This window comes from Chanodichthys erythropterus, chromosome 13 (genome assembly GCF_024489055.1).
Source record: "Chanodichthys erythropterus isolate Z2021 chromosome 13, ASM2448905v1, whole genome shotgun sequence".
Lineage (NCBI taxonomy): Eukaryota > Metazoa > Chordata > Actinopteri > Cypriniformes > Xenocyprididae > Chanodichthys > Chanodichthys erythropterus.
Window position 1 is genome coordinate 13,510,009 of NC_090233.1, and position 22,121 is coordinate 13,532,129.

Consider the following 22,121-nt stretch of genomic DNA (forward strand, 5'->3'; position numbering starts at 1 on the left):
ACGCTGCCAAATGCTTCAGATTTTATTCAAGCCTTTGATTTAAGACATGAACATGTCAGATCAAGGCCACAATCGAGCATTAGCAAAAACAAAACAACATGCTTCTAAATGATTATAAATCAGAGGTTCACTTAAAGTGATCTCTGCCTCAACGGCCTCATCATCTCCACAAGAGAAAGACTTCATGCCAAAGCAAGGAATTGCTAAAATGCATCACAGCACTTTGGTTTTATTTTGAGAGTCATTTCTTTATGCAGCTTGACACTGGGTGTTCGTCTCCAGTGACCTCAGCCAGGGCTGATTTTCGAGGCTTTGTCTTCATTTCTTCGTGGATTTGACCTCCAACGGCTGCCCAATTTCTTTCCCACGAAGCTTCAAACCTGTTGAAGGTGAGCGTAATGAGATGAACGCAACAAACCTTAATGCACACTATGACGAGATGCTTACCAATGGCTCTCTCGATTTTGCCCATGACTTGATTATTAGGGATTGCCTTCCCACATTCATAGTCGGCGATGACCTGAGGCTTCTCACTGATTTTCTGTTCGACAAAAACACAGAACGTGACATTTCTGAGATGTAAACTCAAAGAAGGCTGAATTTGGAGATAAAAACCTGCAACTGTGAGAAAAGAACTCTAGTCTGTCTCATCTTATTTTTAATACCCGCTTGAATCAGTCGGTCCTGTACAGTGATCATTAAACACATGAGCTGTGAAACGGACGGCTCAGATTGACTATGGCTGCGCTCCGGCTTACAGTGGCCAGGTCCTTCTGGGTCAGACCCTGGTCTTGTCGGCCTTTCTGGATCACTTTGCCCACTTCCAGTGGCACGCGCTGATGGTGAAGCTCCTCCGTCTCGTGGTCCAGTTTGGCCGTGTTCTTTGTCACCAGATGCTGTTTATTCTGCCCCGCCGACCCTGAGATTGGCACACGATGACAACACAATATTACAGTGTTTATTCTAAATTATTCATCCACACACATCATTATTGTTTTAAATTCATGTTCCTCGTAATCTTGAATCAGAATATCTTCCCCTCCCTCTTCACTGATAATGAGGGCGGGGCAACCTGTCACTCACATGAGATCCACCAATAGCAAACCACAAACATCCAATCAATTCCCCACAGACAAAATCAAGCCCCGCCCTACATTTCTTCTTGTTCACTCGGATATACAGCACAATAGAGAACAAAAGATGAGCGCAACTTCCCTTTCATGTCGACTTCACAAATAAACTTTTCAAGCAGTCTTTGATTTAAGGTTATGAACATGCCTGCAAAGTGTCGACACTGATATGTAATGAAATGTGCGTATGAAATCTCTTGTATTATGATTATGTTAGCGGGTCATTTTGAGCTGTATATGTCATGGTTAAAACCGGCAGCTGCACAGACTTAAAATAAAAACATCACGCATCCAACATGATTATGTAATGCGTGGAGCATCACAGATCAGTGCAAGATGAGCATTTGTGGTTAAAAAGTATATAATTTCTTTTTTTTTTTTTTTTAGAAAATGTCTGATGATTTCTCTAGATAAGACTCTTATTCCTCGTCTGGGATCATGTAGAGCTCTTTGAAGCTGCACTGAAACTGACATTTGGACCTTCAACCCGTTGAATCCCAGTGAAGTCCACTATATGGAGAAAAATCCTGGAATGATTTACTCAAAAACCTTCATTTCTGTTCCACTGAAGAAAGACATGAACATCTTGGATGACATGGGGGTGAGTAAATTATCAGGAAATTTGAATTCTGAAGTGAACTAATCCTTTACGCTCACTTAAATAAAGCAATAAAAGTGTCTTCTTTAAAAAGTCCAAAGCATTCAAGATTTATGACAGTTTAAGTTGAAAATTTAATTTTCAGCTCTATGCTTAAAGTGGTTAACAGGTAATAAATACATTAAAACTAATGCATAAATATTATTTAGTACCATAAAATCCCCTAAAAATACAAAATATTACAACTAAAATATAGTACATTCATTTCTTTGAAATAAAAAGGTAATATTTTACCACGACACAAGGAGCAGCAGAAATACAAAATAAATTAAATACATAAGCATATTGATATAATTAGACGATTCATCTGATGTTATTAAAGTGACAGATGTCATGAGTCGCAGCAGGGCTGTAGTTTTACTGTAGATGATGACGAGGTGTGGGATTAAAGGTTGAAGGTTCATTTAGTTGTTGTTGTTGTTGTCAGAAACACACCATTAAATCAATCAACAGATCAGTCCAACATTTCATCAAACTGCAAGATGTATAATAGTAGGCTATTATTATTATTTACATTTCTTGGTGGTCTCCACTTCATCTCCACGCCTCTGAGCAGCAGCGACCGCCTGAAACAACACATTCACATATATCATCAGTGTCATTTTATTGCCATGCATCACTTTTGTTTTCAATGCAAATTCAAGTTTATTTGTTTAGCACTTATCACAATACATATTGTCTCAAAGCAGAGGTAAATAAAGAAGACTTATTCAAACTGAGACAGCAGAAATTACATTTTGTAAATGTGTTGTCAAATTCATTTAATTCGTATCAACATTGATATATCAATATTTTAACATATCATTAGTAATTTTATTGTCATTCTACAAATCAGAGACTGTTTCTGTTTGTCCAAACAACAACAATATCACGAAAATGAAATGTGTGACTGTCTAGACCTGCTATAGATCAGCAGACACTGTTATCAAGAGAATATTCTAGATGCCAGGACAAACAGCACGCGCCACATGTTGACTAGTTGAGAAGAGGAAGCCGAACTTCCGCTCGGTTGTGATCCGGATCATGCGGACTCACCTGTCTGGATTTGGACTGAGAGGCAGACGGACCCTTCTTCCTCAGCACGGTCACTGTGTCCCAGTCGCTGTCGGCCATACCGTTTCTGTGTGTGTATATGAGTGAGTGAGTGAGTGAACTTTACTGTCGCGCACTTCAACACAGATCCGCTGACGCTGTTTACACTGGAGCAGATTCACTGAAAGCGACAGCGACACCGCAGACCAGCGCCGGAACTGCACCTCACTGACAGCCTTCAAAGTCAGCGTGAAATAAAAAAAATAGTTCTGTATGGTATATAATACTGCAGTATTTATAATGTATGATTTATCTGTGCAAATCATTCTTTTTTATTCATGCGCCTCATAATCAGGTTTGCCAGGTTTTCATAACAAAACTAGCCCAATGCTACTCAAAACTAGCCCAATCGCATTTCAGGGGTTCGCCTGGTAAAATTCGCATTCCAGGGGTTAAATATGTTATTTGGGGTTGTTTCAACCTGCGGACATGAAAAACAACCTGCGGCAACAGTGTTAAAGTAGCTCAATTCTGCGGCAACACTGCTCGTAATCTTAAAGGGTTAGTTCACCCAAAAATTAAATTTCTGTCATTTATTTCTCACCCTCATGCCGTTCCACACCCGTAAGACCTTCGTTAATCTTCAGAACACAAATTAAGATATTTTTTATGAAATCCGATGGCTCAGTGAGGCCTGCATAGCCAGCAATGACATTTCCTCTCTCAAGATCCATTAATGTACTAAAAACATATTTAAATCAGTTCATGTGAGTACAGTGGTTCAATATTAATATCATAAAGCGACAAAAATATTTTTGGTGCGCCAAAAAAAACAAAATATCAACTTATTTAGTGATGGCTGATTTCAAAACACTGCTTCAGGAAGCTTCGGAGCGTTATGAATCAGTGTATCGAATCAGCGTTTCGGAATGCCAAAGTCACATGATTTCAGCAGTTTGGCGGTTTGACACGCGATCTGAATAATGATTTGACACAAAAGATTCATAACGCTCGGAAGCTTCCTGAAGCCATGTTTTGAAATCGGCCATCACTAAATAAGTCGTTATTTTGGTTTTTTTGGCGCACCAAAAATATTCTTGTCGCTTTATAATATTAATATTGAACCACTGTACTCACATGAACTGATTTAAATATGTTTTTAGTACATTAATGGATCTTGAGAGAGGAAATGTCATTGCTGGCTATGCAGGCCTCACTGAGCCATCGGATTTCATCAAAGATATCTTAATTTGTGTTCTGAAGATTAACGCAGGTCTTACGGGTGTGGAACGGCATGAGGGTGAGTAATAAATGACAGAATTTTCATTTTTGGGTGAACTAACCCTTTAAGTAGCCCATTTCTGCAGGAAAACTGCAGAATTGGCAACACTGCTCATAATCTTAATTCAAAATAATTTCTCGTGTCCCTTTGATGATGTGTTTACTGGCACAAGGGCGGGGCAACCTGTCACTCACATGAGATCGACCAATAGCAAACCACAACCATCCAATCAGGTACCCAAAGCAGTGCCTCCTCAAAAAAAAAAAAAAATCATGCGCATTTAGTATTTGCAAATGTGTTTTTAAAAAACATAAAACGTATAATTAACCCTTTGACGTGTACGATCACACCAGTGTGAGTATGATGCGTTCAAGTCATTTAGGAAATATCGTATTTATGAGCTGAATGCAAATGAACGCCACAATGTCGTAAACACGAGTGGGAAGCTCGGGATTTTCTTTAAGCCACGATCTGTACGAGTTGGGGGCGTGTCAGTGAGAAACATGGAGGAATACACCTTAGGTAGCGGTGAAATTGTCAGGCTTTTCTATTTACAACAAAGTTAGCTAATTTCCTGCACAGAATATGATAGCATTATAAGATAACATAATATGTAACAATAAAGTTTACAGTGGCTTCATAAATTAATTAAAAACATAACAAAGCGAAACACACCGATGCACATTTTTTGTGCTTTATTTCTTGAAGTGTATTTTTGTGTAATTAATTAAGAGAAGGTACACCGCTATTTTACTACGACGAAAGTGAATTGAACGCACTTAGCGTCGTAAACACGACTTCCCACCTCGTAAATATCAACTAGGACTTGAAAGCACCATTAGAACGTTCAACACATCACGTGATCAACTTGAGCGCTTTGGCTGGTGTTTAAACAGCAAAACACATCCACTTGCACATATCTGCTATAGTCAACAAATTTGTGAATATTTTGAATAAAAAAGGAAAAATTAAATAAAAGCAGGTGGAGGCAAAGTAGCATTTATTTGCGCATATATCAGCCATTTCCTCTAATCGTTTTCACTTCGTTTTTGACTAAATATTAAACATTATAAAATAACTAGGTTTAAAAATACATTTTGTCAATGTGAAGTATGAAATACTCAAAAAATCTCATGAAAAACAATAACTTTTCTGGTGAATGAATGACACAGAAAGCGAGATCAATGATTTCAGAATTAATTTAGCTAAAGTGCAATAAATATTTAATTTTTGAAGCTTTTTTTTCACATAAAATTGTGAAAACTGATGGTCGAATTGAATTTAGCCGAGGAGGAACACTGAAGTACGTCTTTATTTATTTATTTGTTATGCTGTCTTACGTTTGAATAACTAAATTAATGCTATGCTTGACTATTTAATTTTCTGATTATAAACTTACACTATAATGTTCAACACACCAGCAAATGACTCTCGTCGGAAGTTTTCCAACTGGCTTATATTAATGCGGAAGTTCTAACGCTCCGTGCATATAGTCAATTAATCATTATATTTTGAAAGAAATGCAAATAAACACTTTATTATCTCCTTTTCATCAACTTGTTTCAGAGTTAAGTGGTATCAGTTATAAACAAACACGTTGCTCAAATTAATATTAACACACATTAACTAAATTCTGAAGATTAAATTAATATTTCGAAACTTTCTGAATGATATTAATTAATATAATTACTATTAATATTAAACATCAAACTGGTTTCTTAGCATTTTGCCATGCATTTTTTTCTGCCCTCTTTTGATTGACAGGATATATCGGCCCTAACTATTGGTTCTTTTTAAATTATCGACCGATAGACGATAGTGTGAAAATTTGCTTTTATATATCAATAATACCGATTAGCAGCTGATATATATCGATGCATCTCTAATGAAAAACATAAAAACTTTTGTTCCATTGTTTCGAAAAACAAGAGGAATACCATATAACATTAGTGTGTCATCATTTAAGTGAGTCATCATTTAAGGCCATTATTATATATTTTTTAATTAATTAATCAATCGACACATTAAGTTGATTCCTTAATGCAGCATGCAAGGGAACATTATTACTTGCGATCATCTTTTCTTCCCAAATCTAAGTGAACGCTTCTCGAACAAGAACAAAAGTAGGATTGTTAGATGGTTGTGGTTTGCTATTGGTGGATCTCATGTGAGTGACAGGTTGCCCCGCCCTCGCGCTAGTAAACGTCATCAGGTGCCGCTGCAAGATTTTGATAAAAGAGAAACATGAATTTAAAACAATAACGATGTGCGCGGATAAATCATTAGTTAAGCAATATTCCATTTTAAAACAAGAATTGTCCATTTTGATTTTATGGTGCGGCTCATGCAGCGGCCTGCAGGCGTCGCTGTGGCTCTGTAGTGACGTCATATCCGCTCTGGGCGGCAGCAGCAGCTTCATTCTCAGGCCGGGAAAAACTAACAACAAGCGAACAGAGAAAAACAGAGAAATCTCCATCCATCCTGCCGAGTTTCTCTCTCCGGTGGAAATATATCGATATATGTGATCTGCAGTGACAGTTATACGCTCAATCGGTGAGTTATTCGCGCGCTCTGTGCGGTTATTTGTGTGTTTTGGGTCGGTTTGTCGCAGGATGTCTGAGTGTTTGTGTCGCTTTGTTCTGAAGAGCAGCCATTTTTAATCGCCTCACATCAACAAGTCCACACAAAACCTTCGTTAACGCATTAATTTCTCATTATACTAGCTGATGTTAATTAAAGTGCCGATTCTATCCCGGTTTGAAGCTCGTTCGTCGGTTCTGCTGAAGTTTATACCTCAGAAGCGGCTCGCGGCTAATCTCCGTAGCATTGCTAACGTTAAAGCTCTGAGAACATTTTTATCAAAATCTCTCAGATTATATTAAACATCGCTGTTAATCAGCGCTCACGCGTATATTTTCACACTCCAGTGTGTGATCGTGTTGGTTTAATGTGTGTGATGTGAGCTGTTTGTTCAGTAATGTTGCTGGGGAGCTTCTGTTTACATCTCATGCTAGCTGCTCAATCACTAGCTCTATTCGTGTTTTAATCGAGACATGAATATAACGCTTCTGCTGTATCACTAACACATGATTGCTGTTTAAAGACGGGCTTTTATCAGTTATCGTGACAGATGTGTTGGCTTTATTTAGCCTGGTGTCAAGATGTTTCATATTTCGCTAATAAATCACGTTGATTTCATAATCATGGCGTTTTAAGATCTTTCTGTTCATGTATATCAGCGTTTATTTGTTTTTCTCGTGTGTCATTTATGTCTCGCTCTTTGTCATGTTGATTTTGAGTTTGTCTCTGATGATGATGTTGATCTATCAGAGTGGAAATATAAAGCTTTGTGTGTTAGTGTTGACGCATTTGATCTTTATTTAAGGTGCCTTTGTTACAAGTACTGAGTAATATTGATTAAAATGTACTTACTGTATAATTAGGGTTGGGGCTTGGTTTAGGGTTAGTTGCTTGTAATTGTGCATAATTGACTATTAATTGATAGACATCTTTTCTGAGGCTTCATTTCAACTATCTGGGAGAATAAATAACATATGAAAGCTTTTGAGAGTGATCCTACTTGTGAATCTTGTTTCTCTAATGAACATTTACATGTTTCCTGAGTGTGTTTTGGTGTAAATCGAAGGTACTTCGGTAAAGTTGGTTTTATATTCGCACATTCGGACATCCGTATTCAATAGCTTGTTAATCACACTACATTGGACATTCAGTGGACATTCACAAGTAAATATGCCATTAAAACAATACTTGCCTATTTTGATCGACTGTGAAAAATTTTGTAAGTTGACAATCGTTGGTTGTCAATATCATGTCGCTGCTTAAAATTCGCAAACATTCATTTATTGCACATTTATTGGAAAGTCTGAATTTATCAGGAGTCCGAATGTGCGAATATAAAACCAACTTTACCGAAGTATCGAAGGTTTGCACTTGAAGTTGAAGCTGAAAATGATTTATTTGCCCTCATGTCGTTTTAAAGGATTAGTCCACTTTTAAATGAAATTTTCCTGATAATTTACTCACCTCCATATAATCCAAGATGTTCATGTCTTTCTTTCTTCAGTCGAAAAGAAATGAAGGTTTTTGATGAATACATTCCAGGATTATTCTCCTTATAATGGACTTTAGTGGACTCCAAATGGTTGAAGGTCAAAATTACAGTTTCAGTGCAGCTTCAAGGAGCTTTAAATGATACCAGATGAGGAATAATAGTCTTATCTAGAGAAACCATCGGTCATTTTCTAAAAAAAAAAAAAAAAAATTGTTTATGCTTTATAAACACAAAATATTGCATTGTACGTACTTCCGTATTCTTCAGAACGCTAACGCTGCGTCTCCTACGCCTTTCCTATTCAACTTACGGGGAAAAAAAAACGAAACTGACGCCGCATTCATTCCGTAAGTTGAATAGGGAAGGCGTAAGACATATGGCATAAGCTTTTTGAAGAAAGCGGAAGCATGTGCAATGCGATATTTTGTGTTTATAAAGCATATACAGTTGTATTTATTTATTTTTTTTTTTAGAAAATGAGCAATGGTTTCTCTAGATAAGATTCTTATTCCTCGTTTGGTATCGTTTGAAGCTGCAATGAAACCATAATTTTGACCTTCATCCGTTTGGAGTCCATTGAAGTCCATTATAAGGAGAATAATCCTGGAATGTTTTCATCAAAAACCTGCATTTCTTTTTGACTGAAGAAAGGAGGACATGAACATCTTGGATGACATGGGGGTGAGTAAATTATCAGGAAAATTTTATTTAAAAATTGACTAATCTTTAAAGCTTCATGGGACACAAACGGAGATGTGAACTACAGAAAGTAATGACATTGCAAGCTTCTAGTTGTGTGAGAATTATTCCTTTAGACCATTAGCTCGTCTGAAAATCATCCTCATGTCGCTCCAAACTCTTAAGACTTTCTTTCATCCTCAAAACGAAGATATTTTTACTGAAATCTGAGAGGTTTCTTCCATTGAAAGTCTGTGTAAACAAAACAATGTTTCATAAAGAGATTGTAAAACAAATCAATTTGATTTGAGCGGTTTAATCTCCTGAAGAGACAAAATTATATGGTGATAATATTTAATTTATGCTTTTATTCACTTAAAAACATTGATCAGCGCACATGAGATAAGGTAAACAGAAGCTCAAACATGCTTTCTTGATCCGCGAGAACAACCTTATTGGTGCATGTTTGAGTTTCTGCTTGCCATGTTTTAACTTTTACAATTAATTTTTATCATTTGTGAAGCAGGAAAATTTTAGGTCTGAGTTGTAGCGTTTTCACATAATCCTTGGGACAGCGGGACACTGCATTATTCCATCCAAGATTGTGTTTTGTTGTTGACAAGCTTTGAAATGTGTCTGAACCAGATCCTCTTGTGCCTGGGTGTAAGATGTTTTTGTGGCATTATAGTTCAGAGGTCGTGTTGGAGAGACATTGATGGTTCTTCTACTTATGTTAATGGTTGTGTCTTTCCACAGAAACAGACGGTACTGAGGAAGAGGTGCAAAGAAAAATTCCCATACTCGATGACATTACATCGCAATGTCCGATCGTTTGGGGCAAATAACCAAGTCCAAGGATGGGAAAAGCAAGTATTCATCACTCAGCCTATTTGACAAGTACAAAGGGAAGTCAATAGAAACTCAGAAAACCACAGGTGAGACTCAAAAACTCAATATTCAGACATGACATCCATATGAAAGTGTTTCTGGGAGTAAATAATACTCTTATTCACTCATTCACTTAACAGTTTACATTCTGCGATTGTGATTTCAAATAGATGTTGTGTTCCTCAGACTTAAAATAAAATAATAAATCGTTGTTTATTAAAATGTTCAGTTTTATCCCATGTTTTCTGCAATTGATAAGGCACAAAAAGGCTACTTTAATTTAAAGTCTGCATGTTTGCTGTACTACACAAACTCAAGTGTGCATGACACTCGTCTGTGTCTCACTATATGAGTGCATGAACTTCATCTTCAGAGCTGCTTTGAGTCACTTCAAGGCATAATTCACCCAAAATGAAAAGTATCCCATGATTTACCCACCCTAAAGCCATCCTAGGTGTATGTGAATTTCTTCTTTCAGACGAACACAATTGGAGATATATTTAAAGGGGAAGTATAATGCCCCTTTCACAAGATGTAATATAAGTCTCTGGTGTCTCCAGAATGTGTCTGCGACGTTTCAGCTCAAAATCCCCCACAGATCATTTATTATAGCTTGTCTAATTTGCCCCTATTTGGGTGTGAGCAAAAACACTGCAATTATGTGTGTCCCTTTAAATGCAAATGAGCTGCTGCTCCAGAAGAGGGCGGAGCTTTAACAGCTCAACAACAACAAAGCTGGAGAATCTCACGCAGCCAAAATGAGGAAAGTGTTCAGCCTTACATTGTTCAAACCGGAGTCGACACTGATGGAGAGACTCAGGAAGAAGTTACAACTTTTAGACGTTTCTGAATGGTTAGTGGATAAATTGATGTAGTTGCTGTGGAGTTGATTCAACTCATCCACTAGCATGTGCCGTCATGTTCATCTTTTGTTGAAATCCAGTGTTGAATTGACCCTCGCTTGTGAAGTAGTCCGGTGTAAAAGGACGGCATGTCAAAACACGCCCCCCCATTCACTACTATATTGCTGCATTCACACCGAACGCGTCTCTAGCGGCAATTTAACTCTTATGCCGGCCGACTTTTGCTAGCTAGAATGTGGGCTAGTATCAACGGCTAAAATCATGCAAAAAGTTTTACAACTAACCAGATTGTCCGATTTCTTCGCGCATTCTCTTCCAGGCAAGGTCCTTTTTATTCCTGTCTTGATAAAAATATAATGACACATCATAGAGCTCAGGGTGGCCACACACAGCGACTATTATCTTTGTTCTGGTCTCCACCGCTGATCACATCATAAACACGTTACTACCAAAGCAGAGTTCCTGATTGGTTAACGCACCGCGAATTTACACCAAAGTTCAGATTTTTTCAACTCTGGCGTTTGGACGTCAGACGCTCAATTCGCACGTCAACGGCCGAGCCGCGCTAGACGCTTGATTTGCGCCGCAGGACACCTGGACTCGCGTTTACATTGACTTAACATGTAAATCATACGCCCCAGACGCGTTCGGTGTGAACGCAGCATTAGAGCCAGGATATTTTTTAAATATATCTCTGATTGTATTTGTCTGAAAGAAGATAGTCATATAAACCTAGGATGACTTGAGGCTGAGTAAATCATGGGATAATTTTCATTTTTGGGTGAATGAACCCTTTCAGCAGCATTTCATCCATTGGCAGATACAAAAACTCACAGCTCTTCACTGATTTCATAGGACCCTACCTTAAATGTCAAATCTGTTCACATTTGTCCCATCCAGATGTGTGTCACACCATGTTCAGCGGCACTGAAGCAGCAGTAGATCTCGTCTGATGTGATGTACATAATGTTTTCCCCTGTATATTTGTCGGTTTTGACAGTCTCTCTCCTCTCCCATCTCCTGCAGTTGTTGCACGACATGGCTTACAGAGTCTTGGCAAAGTGGCCGCTGCCCGGCGCATGCCGCCTCCCGCTCACCTGCCGAGTCTGAAATCTGAGAGTAAAGGAAACGATCCCAACGTGATTATCGTGCCCAAAGACGGTACAGGATGGGCAAACAAGCAGGATCAACCCGATCCAAAGAGGTCAGGCCCAGGCTCATTCTCAGTAAAACATTTCTAGCAACTGCAACGGCACTGCAGCTTTGTGGCCTGTGTGAGAAGTGGATTGAAGGACAGATCGCGAGCGGTAGAGAGAGAGAGTGTGTGTGTGTGTGTGTGTGTGTGTGTGTGTGTGTGTGTGTGTGTGTGTGTGTTTTTACAGCAGGTGTGTCTGTAGGTCACAGTGATTTTCATGCAGGACAGCTTATATTAAGAAAGGCATGTTTGCAAAGAGAAAGGGAGATGCTCATCACACAGTGTAAGTTGTGTGTTTCCAGGAATGTGATTTTTCTGAGAAGTTTGGATTGCGTAAATCTGAGATAAAAAAAAAAAAAAAAAGGTTAATCGCTCTGGTTAATCGCAAAATGGCCTTAATTACCAAATGTTACGTCATTGTTACTGTCAAAATTCGTAAAGTTACCAGGTAGTAATGCATGGTTATCAGAACATGATATGGCTTAATGAAATCATCAAATCGCTATTGTTGTGATGTAATTATACAAACGCATAGTCTGACAAGCTATGTTTCAGAGTAAAGCACAGCACTGTTCATTTGCAGTTTCGATTCAGAGTAAATGTGTTGTGTGTTATTCGCTTTGCATTTGGGAGCGCAACGTGCGCCAACCATCTTTCCAAATTCCCATGAGAATCATTTATAAATCTGTTGTCAGTAAAGACGAGCGTTAAAGGAGTAGTTTACTTCATAATTAAAATTTCCTGATAATTTACTCACCCGCATGTCATCCAAGATGTTTCTTTCTTTCTTCAGTGGAAAAGAAATGAAGGTTTTTGAGGAAATCATTCCAGGATTTTTCTCCATATAGTGGACTTTACTGGGGTTCAACAGGTTGAAGGTCCAAATGTCAGTTTCAGTGCAGCTTCAAAGAGCTCTACATGATCCCAGACGAGGAATAAGAGTCTTATCTAGTGAAACGAACAATCATTTTCTAAAAAAAAATAAAAATGATATACTTTTTAACCACAAACTCTCATCTTGCACTGCTCTGTGAGGCTCCACGCATTACATAATCACGTTGTAATGGTCACGCCTGTAATAGGCAGAAGTACAGAGGAAGTGATTACAAAACCAATATGCAAAGACTAAGTCAAACAGCCTTTACAAAAAAGGTGTCGTGATGTGGAGTTTTTTGCCCTACCGCGATACTTCCGCCTCCAACATGATTATATAATGTGTGGCTCATCGTAGAGCAGTGCAAGATGAGCATTTGTGGTTAAAGTATATGATTTTTTTTTTTTTTTTTAGTAAATGAGTGATGGTTTCTCTAGATAAGACTCTTATTCCTCGTCTGGGATCATGTAGAGCTCTTTGAAGCTGCACTGAAACTGACATTTTGACCTTCAACCTGTTGAACCCCAGTGAAGTCCACTATATGGAGAAAAATCCTGGAATGTTTTTTCTCAAACCATAATTTCTTTTCGACTGAAAAAAGAAAGACATTAACATCTTGTATGTAGGCATGTGACTGTATCAAATTTTCATGTTGCGATTAATTGCTGAAGCTTTTAACACTGTATTATCACGATATTGATGAGTTGCAAAAAAAAAAAGTGTTGTCATAGTATAACAAGTTGAAGAACTCTTTTTGTAATAACAAAAATAACTCTGAATGTTTAAATACAATAATACAATACACAACAAATATATATATGAGTAAAATTTTCAAACAGATTTAAGTGCAAAAGAATTAGCTATAAAGAACAACAAGAAACGCTCATTAAGATTGAGCAATAGCTACATTTGTTACAGAAAGTATTATTTTGTTAATGTTAAGAAATACAACTGATCATTGTTAAATAATAATTAAATTAAATTAAAAAGTTATTTTTTGTAGCAATGTTATTAAACAGTAACTAAGAAATTAACATTAACTAAGAATAATTAATGCTTTATTACCAAACTGCCAATGAAAAATACTTATTATGAACTAACATGTTAGCTAATGAAGCTGTGTGCCTCAAAGTTTTACTGAACAATAACAAATCAGAACATTTTCAATCATTAGGGGATGTTGTAGTCCAGATTTAAAATATAAAAATGTTTAAGTTTGAAAATAAATGGCCTGTTAAGTTTTTAAGTATTTGGTGCTGTGATGAACAACATTGAAATTACAAAAAATGATGAATTGTTTGCGGGGTTTCCGGGGTAACCGCTGCATTTCTGCTGTTCCATCAGCGCCTCTGCTGTCAGAGTGAATGTGCACTTTCATTCAGCGCGTCTCCTTCGCTCGTTCCGCCATGTGCTACTCATGCACATTGGACTTGTTTACATCTGAGCGCGTGTTCTTTTGATGCAGAATACAGCGGTGTTGTGCATTTTATATGATTGATGGGGAAAGTATTCTTAAATGTATTATAAAAATGTCAATAATTGGTAATAAATGATTATTTACGGTATTTTGAAGTGCCCACGATAACAATATTGTGCATATTCATTATTGTGTTATCGCAGTACCGAATATCGGCACATGTCTACTTGGATGATATTGGTGTCAGGAAATTTTAATTCTGAAGTGATCTAATCCTTTAAAGATTTTCAAATACATTTTTGCTTGAAATCAAAGTTTGTAGTGTTAAGATTCTCCTTGTAGCTGGTTGGTTTGGTTCACAGCTTATAATTCTTCAACGCAGACTTTTGAAATTCAGAAGTGAATGATGTGTGTGTGTGTGGTGAAATCTTCTTCTGGTTATTTAAATATATACTTAAATTTACTTTATTCTCAAAATATCCAGCTCTATTTTTGGATGTGAATGGCCATCATCTGATTGGCTGATCATTTTTGTGTCTGTTTCCTCCTGCAGTTCCGTTGCATCATCAGCACAGCTGCCGGAGTCGCAGCCACCGCTGGCTTTACAGAAATCTGTCTCCAATCTTCAGAAGCCCATGCCAATCACCAGCCAGGAGGTACAAACAGCACCTTCATCACCTAGAGAGATTCGAGTTTAAGTCGTGATGACGAGCGTGATGTTTTGATGTGATTTGTTCCTCTAGAGCACAAGTACAGGTGGACCAAAGCAATGGGCACAGCCCAATGGAAAGGCAGTAGATCAAGATGGTAAAAATCAGTTTATTCCTATCGGTTTTTCAGAAAGGGGTGGCATGATCAGGTGTGTTTAGTTGCAATGTTTCACATTTGTCTGGGTGTGTTGTTCAGGTTTAAAGGTCTCAAGCCGACTGCAGCCCTTCTCTCACGAGGAATTTCCGACGCTGAAAGCGGCAGGAGAACAGGACAAGGTTGGCAAGGAAAGAAGCGTCTTCGATCCGTCGTATGGGCCCGGACCAAGCCTCCGCCCACAGAGTGAGTCCATCTCTACGTCTCAACAGCTCTCTCAATAATTTGTGTTCAGAGCTGTCAGGTTTGGGAAATTCCAGGCTTGTATGACAGGTTGCCCCTCCCTTATCATCAGAGAAAAGAAGAATTGATGCTGAGAGAGGGAGGGGAAGATATTCTGATTCAGGATTACAAGGAATATGAATTTAAAATGATAACTAGATGAGTAAAGTTTGACGATAAACTTTGAAGTTGGTTTGAGAAAGCAGTTTAGAAAATTTGAATGTTTTGAAATCAATAAAGTCGATCAGAAAAACAAATAGATGGAGAGACAGGTTAGATCGGTTAGAAAAGATATAGAAAACCGAGTCAGAACAGTCTGAAGGTCTGACCTGAGTTTGTTGGTTGTAGCTTGAAAGCCCTGGGAGAAGGTACTGTTTAAATTTTTGCTAATAATAAGCTTAAATAGTAGATCAGTAAGTTGGCTTGATGTGCAATGATAAATCATAACAATAATAAACACTACAATATTCCATAAAGTAGCAGTTGTCAGTATTGATTGCATAGTGACTTTAAATTGTTTTTTCTGTTCAGTTGTCAGTTTACTTAATGCTGTAATCAATGCAAAAATATTTGTGCCAATGGCTTTCAGTGCATCACTAGTCAATCTCTGTATTACTATGAGTAACTGTTCTCTTTGCACTTTGTTCATGTGCAAATGTTAAAATCATTTGATAATGTCTTAATGATCTGATCTTTCCTGTCATTGTCAGACGTGTCGAGCTGGAGGGAGGGTGGTGGGAGGAACCTGCAGCCGCCAGCGCTGTCTGCTGCTCCTCCCTGCGACACGGACACCAAGAGCAACGGCTTAGCTGAGGCTAGCACTCCTCTTCCTCCCTCTTCCTCGCCCCCTTCCACTGCCGCTGCTCAGTCCCCTGATCTGAAGGAGCCGTCGCTGCGACCCGCTCAGCCCGTGCAGCGCAGAGCCGCCCCATCAGCCCTCCAGTACCAGCACCACACCACCACCACCTACCACGACATGCTGCCTGCCTTCGTGAGTCTCCACACATCTGATCTGGGGAGCAAATGTTTTCAGTTAAAACTTTTGAACGGCCCACGGGGACACTCTCTCAAAGTTTTAAGTTGAGTTTTATCAAATTTAAGACCATAAAAAAATCTTAAACGATATAAGAAAAGTCTTAATTATCAGTTCAAGAGGTTTTAAATTTGTGGACAAAATAAAAGGAATCGCCTTATTGCCTAATATGATTATTAAACTTCAAAAGGTGATTTAATTTTGGGTGCTGCACATTTGAATTTAAAAACACGACATTATTGCTTGTTCTACAGGCTTATGGTTTTAGAGTAGTTCATGATCAGTGAATAACGTGCATTTATGCCAATCAATCAATTGACAATGTTTAATATATAGCCGGGGTACTTAACAGCCGACCCGAGGGCTGCGCCTGGACCATCAGCATTAAATGTGTGGCATGCGTCATGTTAAATATGAACATACTTTTATTATAATTTGCGTTCAAAAGTAGCACAAATATTAAGACCAAAATATACTTTTTTTTAGGCGAGGCAAATGTAGCTATCACCACAGAAAGTGCAGTGTATGTGCGCATCCCAATTTTTCTAACCTCAAAAATGTACAGGCACTTCGCACATGTGCTTTTATGCACTACTTTACTTTGTCCACAAGGTGTCAACTCTGAACCGGGCCATTGTTTCAAAGGGGAAAAAAAAGAAATGAGAAGACCTGAACAAGAGCAACAACAAACATAGCCACCCGCGTTGATGAGCGTTTGTGTGAGGGGACTAAAACTACAGACATTTTTATCGACCATAACTTTCAGAGAGAAAAAGCGCAGAGACAAGGATGAATCTTTCTGGTGCACATGTGACGAGAACTGTGTGTGAGGTGCTCACCATATCACACCTGCAAACTTGCCACTTTTCTAAAAAGTACCAGGGTAACCGCTGTATTTCTGCTGTTATATAAGTAGGGCTGGGTACCGAACTCGATACTTTTTAGGTACCGATCGAACTGCCTCGATACTACCGAGTATCGAAAAGTGTCTTGTCATTCGGTACCAAATTTCGGTACCTCAGAATGGAGCAGAGGAGAGGGGCGGAGAAATGCTTTCGCTGTCTCGTTGAGGAGCAAGTAACGTTGCGCTACATTGTTATTTATATCTAAATATATAAAACTATACGCGCGAGAGAGACCCTATGTGCGAGAGGGCGAGTGAATCAACGGTTTCGTTTTCAGTTTATCTCCGAATGGACGGGTGAGAAACGGCTGTTTATGTGAGCAGCCGGTTCACTACAGATACTGTTAACAGAAAACAAAAGTGTAGCACTGCCTGCAGAAACAGCGGAACGCGCAATGTTTTTTGTAGTCTAAGGTACAACACACAGCAGCTTTACATCAGCGTTCGTCCCTCAAGTCTATGGAAACACGCGACCGGTTCGTGACAGGCTCGTTCGCCTGCACGAGCACAGGCTCTGGCTCCAGAACGCGAACAATTCTGCTGAAAAAGAGGTATCAGCGTCCTCCTGATACTGCGGATAATTTGCGGGTCGGGCCAAGTAATAAAAAAAAAAAATAACATTCAAATTAATTGCGGGTGGATGAGAGATGAATCATTAATGTGTTGATTTTAATAAAGACACAGAACTCTTATTTCACGGTAAGACGCAACGAACTTGCGTCACTCTTACTTCCACTTTGATCTTGTTAATAATAATTAATTTTTTGAAGAACAATTGCTGAGTGATTTAAAAAAGAGCCTCACATACTTAATTTTTGCATTGAAAACTAAACTTTATTAAAACTATTTGCACTGATTTATTGTGTTGGGTAAATTTTTTAATTTGCTTTTTTTATTCCCCGCAGTGGCTCAGGAGATGAGTCTTTGAGTCTGAAAAAAAGTCAACAAAGTTAAAATATAAAACCAAAGATTTTTTTGAGGTTATGTAATCTTGTTTAAACATATTTTATAAAACTGGTACCGAAAAAGGTATCGTTTAGGTATCGGTATCGAAGTCAAGGTATCGGTATCGTCTCGGTATCGAAAATTTTTGAACGATACCCAGCCCTATATATAAGCGCCACCTACTACTTATGGAATTATTTTTAAACTAATATAATTAAAATAATTTATTATTTTTACTCGTCCATTTTCTTAAATTGTTCAAAGGCTGAAATTTGAGGTTTATCTTTTTTTTTTTTTTTTTTTTACTTTGTTTTTGAATGTTACCATAGATCTCGCACGACCACGCCCATATGGTATTAATGTTATTTGAGCAGCTCTTAAAAAGTCTTGAATTTGATTCTAAAAACTGCAGATATGCTGCCCCAGTATGTTTCTGTCTGTTTTAAAATGCGCTGAAATGCACGTATTTGGCCAGCATATCAGTTATTAAACACAGCACACAAATACTTTTCATACTAGAAACTGGATGTGTGTTGTGATTTCTTTGAAAATGGTTGCTGGCTCTTTGTTTGTCAGATGTGCCCTAAAGAGACTCGTGATGCCCCGGGCTCCTCGGATCACGCCCCGACCGCTGTGGTTGCCCCCGTGCGCTTTGATTCCCGGTTGAACTTCAGACCAGCGTTCCCTGCGCCAGAGCCTGTCAAGTAAGCATTGCGCTTATCAATAATCATGCACAATTGAGGAAAGCTTGCTGTCCTCTATAATTTGCTGCTTTTGTTTTCGCAGTGGTGATTTAAGAAGAGAAAACCGTTTCCCCCGAAACGCCCCACGGCCCTCCGCTCGCCCCATCCGCCGCCCGGGAGATCGAGCGCCCCGTCCTGCCATAATCAACCCTGATGACCTGAAGGACCTCGATGAACTAGACAATGACTGTGAAGATGGCTGGGCGGGTGAGTGATCGTTGGCTTTCTTTAGCAGCAGCAGATGAGTATTCTTCATCAATGCACTCATTGTGACTGATGTCTGATCTTCAGGTCTCCATGAGGAAGTGGATTATAGCGAGAAGCTCAAATTCAGTGATGATGAGGAAGATCACTCCCCCTGTGAGAAGAACAAGATATGGTGAGTTTTCCTATGTTTTAGTTAGTGATTCACCAAAATTTCAGCAAGAAATATATTTCGGCCGAAACTGGAATGTCTATATCATCTGAAACTGTTTTGGAAGGCAGAAATCATTTCTAGGGCTGGGCCAAATAAACATAAATGAACATCAGAAGGATTGTTGAAAGATACAGAATAACTTACTGAAATGAATCATGTCTCATGTAATCAATCAGTGTTTCATCCGCAGAAAGATGTCAATAAAACAGCTTGAGAATGTTATGTAATGTCACATTTACCTCAGAAAATCCGTGAACATTAACTCAATAGTTAGCTAGAAAAATGTATTTCGGTGCATCTCTAGTTTAATGCAGTGCGTAGTGGAAAAGCGGCTGTTGTTGGGATTGAAGCACATTCTGGCTCTCGTGTCTTGCAGGGATGACTGGGACAACCATCAGGATCAGCATTCATCTCAGAGCTCCGGTGACGGCGCGTTCCCACACGACCCTGAGGAGGAACCATACTCGCGCCAGCCGGAGCCCTTACCATCCAGAAAGACCAATGGACGACTCTCCTCTACAGAATCTCCGGTAACACTCAAGGGCCTTTTACATGTTTTGTAATTTTGTAACATAAGTCTCTGGTATCCCCAGAATGTGTCTGTGAAGTTTCAGCTCAAAATACGCCACAGATCATTTATTATAGCTTGTCAAATTTGCCCCTATTTGGGTGTGAGCTATGCAAGTGAGCTGCTGTTCCCCGCTTTCCAAAAGAGGGCGGAGCTTAAACGGCTTGTGCTTCGGTTGCTCAACGGTCATGTTAATCTTTTGTGCAAATCCAGCATTGAATTGACCCTCGTTTGTGAAGCAGTCTGGCGTAAAATGACGGCATGACAACAACACTTGACTACAACAACTCTTCCTCTTCTCTAAAGCAGCCCAACATGGCCCCGCCCCCTTTGTTTGTGTTCTCGGGGGTGGGGTTTACGTAAATATTAGGGTTTGTGATGTCACTAACCCGGAAAGAAGCTTGCTATAGTCTCTACCAGCCATTTGTTGTAGTCCTTTAAAAGCGATTTCTGTAAAAGAAAATATCTCCCTTTGCATTGAACTTTGAGCGTAGTAACTTTGCAGATGTTGTTTATGCTCAAACAGCAACATTACACACTAAAGTTTAAAAAAGTGAAAACATAATCGAGGCATAATCTTTAAAGCAGAACAGACGCTGAAAACACCAGCGGATCATGAGCTGCTCCCTTGTAAATGAACACAGTGCTTCACTTTTAATTTCATCACTCAAAAAAACATTTAAATGAAACGTTTAAATCACACCTAAGAGATCTAATCTTCTGTTGTTTGATTTGTAGCACCAGCAGAAGAGCAGTGGAAACGGTGAGTCCGCCGAGGAGCAGGAGGAGCCCCAGCGGCAGGCGCCTCCTCGAGGGAAGTTTGTCTCTGCCGACCTCTCTGCCGTGGAAAGGGCACGCAGACGACGTGAGGAGGAGGAGAGGAGAGCGCGTGAAGAGAGACTGGCTGCTTGTGCAGAGAAACTCAAAAAACTGGATGAGAAATTTGGCAAAACTGAGAAACCCTCACGCTCCGGAGAAACACTGAGAGAAGCAGACAACAAAGAGCTGCTGACGCAGTCGCCAGGCCGAAGTTCATCCAAACACCACCAGGAGGGCTGGCAGTACGGCGCTAAAGGTATACTTGTTTATGTATGCTAGCTGGTTTCTAGGTAGTTCTGTATAATTGGGCTGGTTTTGAGTGCAGCGTAAGATTTGTCTCAAGTTGCAGCTTCCCTTGTAGTGGCAGTGATTTTAGAAACAAGAAATTTAGAGTTCAAATCAGAGGGCTAAAATCAGGGTAGGAAAAATGCTTTTTTAAATTTCTATAATGATTTCTGATGTAAAGAGCATACTAACATTATAAGTGCACCCCAGAAAACAATGCAGTTCCTGACCCCGTTAAATGTCTTATAAATGCCAACTAAGCAAGCCAAAGATGGAACCCAGGTGAGAAAACTCCTTCAGATTTATTTGCTGCTGCTTTTAACGCTTTATCTCACTGAATACAGAAGTGTCGGATACGCCAGCTGAGTCCTCCAGTCAGGATTACAAAGATGAAGGTTGTAATTACCATAATGAAGACGATGGTCCGGAGTCCACCTCTCCCCTCCCAGACTACGGCCGGCACCAGAAGCCTGTCCCGCCCCGGTTCCAGAAGCAGCACCAGCAGCAGGTGAGCTTTTACCACTAATCCTGCCAGTAACAGTTATTAATACAGCCACTATAAGCATCTCTGGGTTCATTTCATAATCTGTGTACGCTCTGTGGTTTCTAGGAGCAGGTGTATAAGATGCCGCCGTGGCAGCAGTCGGGTCACCCCACGCAGTCCAGCTCTGCTCATCCGCAGAGGGGCTTTTACCCCCCTCCTCATGTCCTGGGCTTCGACCCGCGCTGGATGATGATGCCGCCCTACATGGATCCCCGCATGGCACAGGGATGTTCTCCAGTGGACTTCTATCCTCCTGGGGTTCACTCTACTGGTAAATGATAACATCTTTGGTGGTGTTGATGTGATCAAACCTAAAGTATTAATCCCAAATTTTTTCCAGACATGAAAAAATCCAAATGATGTTTCATTAGTAACCTCTTGAAATAATCAATAATTATTTTTTGAAAGTTTTATGGAAAAGTGTGTGAAAAATGGTTTTATGGTCTGTCACAATTGTGACCGGTGGGATAATGTGTATACTGAAAATTCTTATATAGCCTCTATCAGCCCAGTTATTAACACATTTTAAACTGTTTCATCACATTTTAGGGTTGGTATTATACATAACCCTTATACAACACTTATAGAAATACTGAGATGAAAGACAAAACAAAAGTACAAAAAATGTTACTTTATTGTAACATATAATATTATTTTAGTGCAACCAGTATTTAAAACATCAATATT

The 22,121-nt window shown here is 39.1% G+C and overlaps 2 protein-coding genes across 4 annotated transcripts in view; one reads left to right on the forward strand and one right to left on the reverse strand.

Moving 5' to 3' along the window:
* Window positions 1-41: 41 nt before the first annotated feature.
* On the reverse strand, window positions 42-2,996 carry LOC137034163 (endothelial differentiation-related factor 1 homolog). The gene is made up of 5 exons (XM_067406830.1): window positions 2,824-2,996; window positions 2,303-2,354; window positions 759-919; window positions 448-541; window positions 42-380 (listed from the first exon to the last, which is right to left on the reverse strand). Exons 1-5 carry the CDS (start codon window positions 2,899-2,901, stop codon window positions 319-321), a joined length of 447 nt encoding a protein of 148 aa, XP_067262931.1. The 5' UTR covers window positions 2,902-2,996; the 3' UTR covers window positions 42-318.
* Window positions 2,997-6,487: 3,491 nt separating this feature from the next.
* The window catches only part of prrc2b (proline-rich coiled-coil 2B), a 34,768-nt gene continuing 19,134 nt past the window's right edge, over window positions 6,488-22,121 (forward strand). For 2 of the 3 annotated variants that reach the window (XM_067408395.1, XM_067408397.1), the window contains exons 1-14: window positions 6,488-6,655; window positions 9,609-9,787; window positions 11,630-11,807; window positions 14,643-14,745; window positions 14,833-14,896; window positions 14,996-15,139; window positions 15,886-16,166; window positions 18,634-18,761; window positions 18,844-19,007; window positions 19,092-19,179; window positions 19,595-19,748; window positions 20,525-20,861; window positions 21,235-21,398; window positions 21,501-21,705. In XM_067408395.1, the coding sequence (XP_067264496.1) occupies window positions 9,673-9,787; window positions 11,630-11,807; window positions 14,643-14,745; window positions 14,833-14,896; window positions 14,996-15,139; window positions 15,886-16,166; window positions 18,634-18,761; window positions 18,844-19,007; window positions 19,092-19,179; window positions 19,595-19,748; window positions 20,525-20,861; window positions 21,235-21,398; window positions 21,501-21,705 (2,125 nt within the window). In that variant the 5' untranslated portion in view covers window positions 6,488-6,655; window positions 9,609-9,672. The remainder of the gene's footprint in view (window positions 6,656-9,608; window positions 9,788-11,629; window positions 11,808-14,642; window positions 14,746-14,832; window positions 14,897-14,995; window positions 15,140-15,885; window positions 16,167-18,633; window positions 18,762-18,843; window positions 19,008-19,091; window positions 19,180-19,594; window positions 19,749-20,524; window positions 20,862-21,234; window positions 21,399-21,500; window positions 21,706-22,121) is intronic. The other variant, XM_067408396.1, reaches the window with a different exon arrangement.

Bases quoted from the DNA above. Each gene is read 5' to 3' on its own strand.
- LOC137034163 (XM_067406830.1), bottom strand. From the start codon at position 2,901: ATGGCCGACAGCGACTGGGACACAGTGACCGTGCTGAGGAAGAAGGGT. The intron at 542-758 runs GTAAGCCGGAGC...TTTGTCGAACAG, and splicing joins CCCAGAAGGACCTGGCCACT to AAAATCAGTGAGAAGCCTCA. The intron at 381-447 runs GTAAGCATCTCG...CACCTTCAACAG, and splicing joins CAAAATCGAGAGAGCCATTG to GTTTGAAGCTTCGTGGGAAA.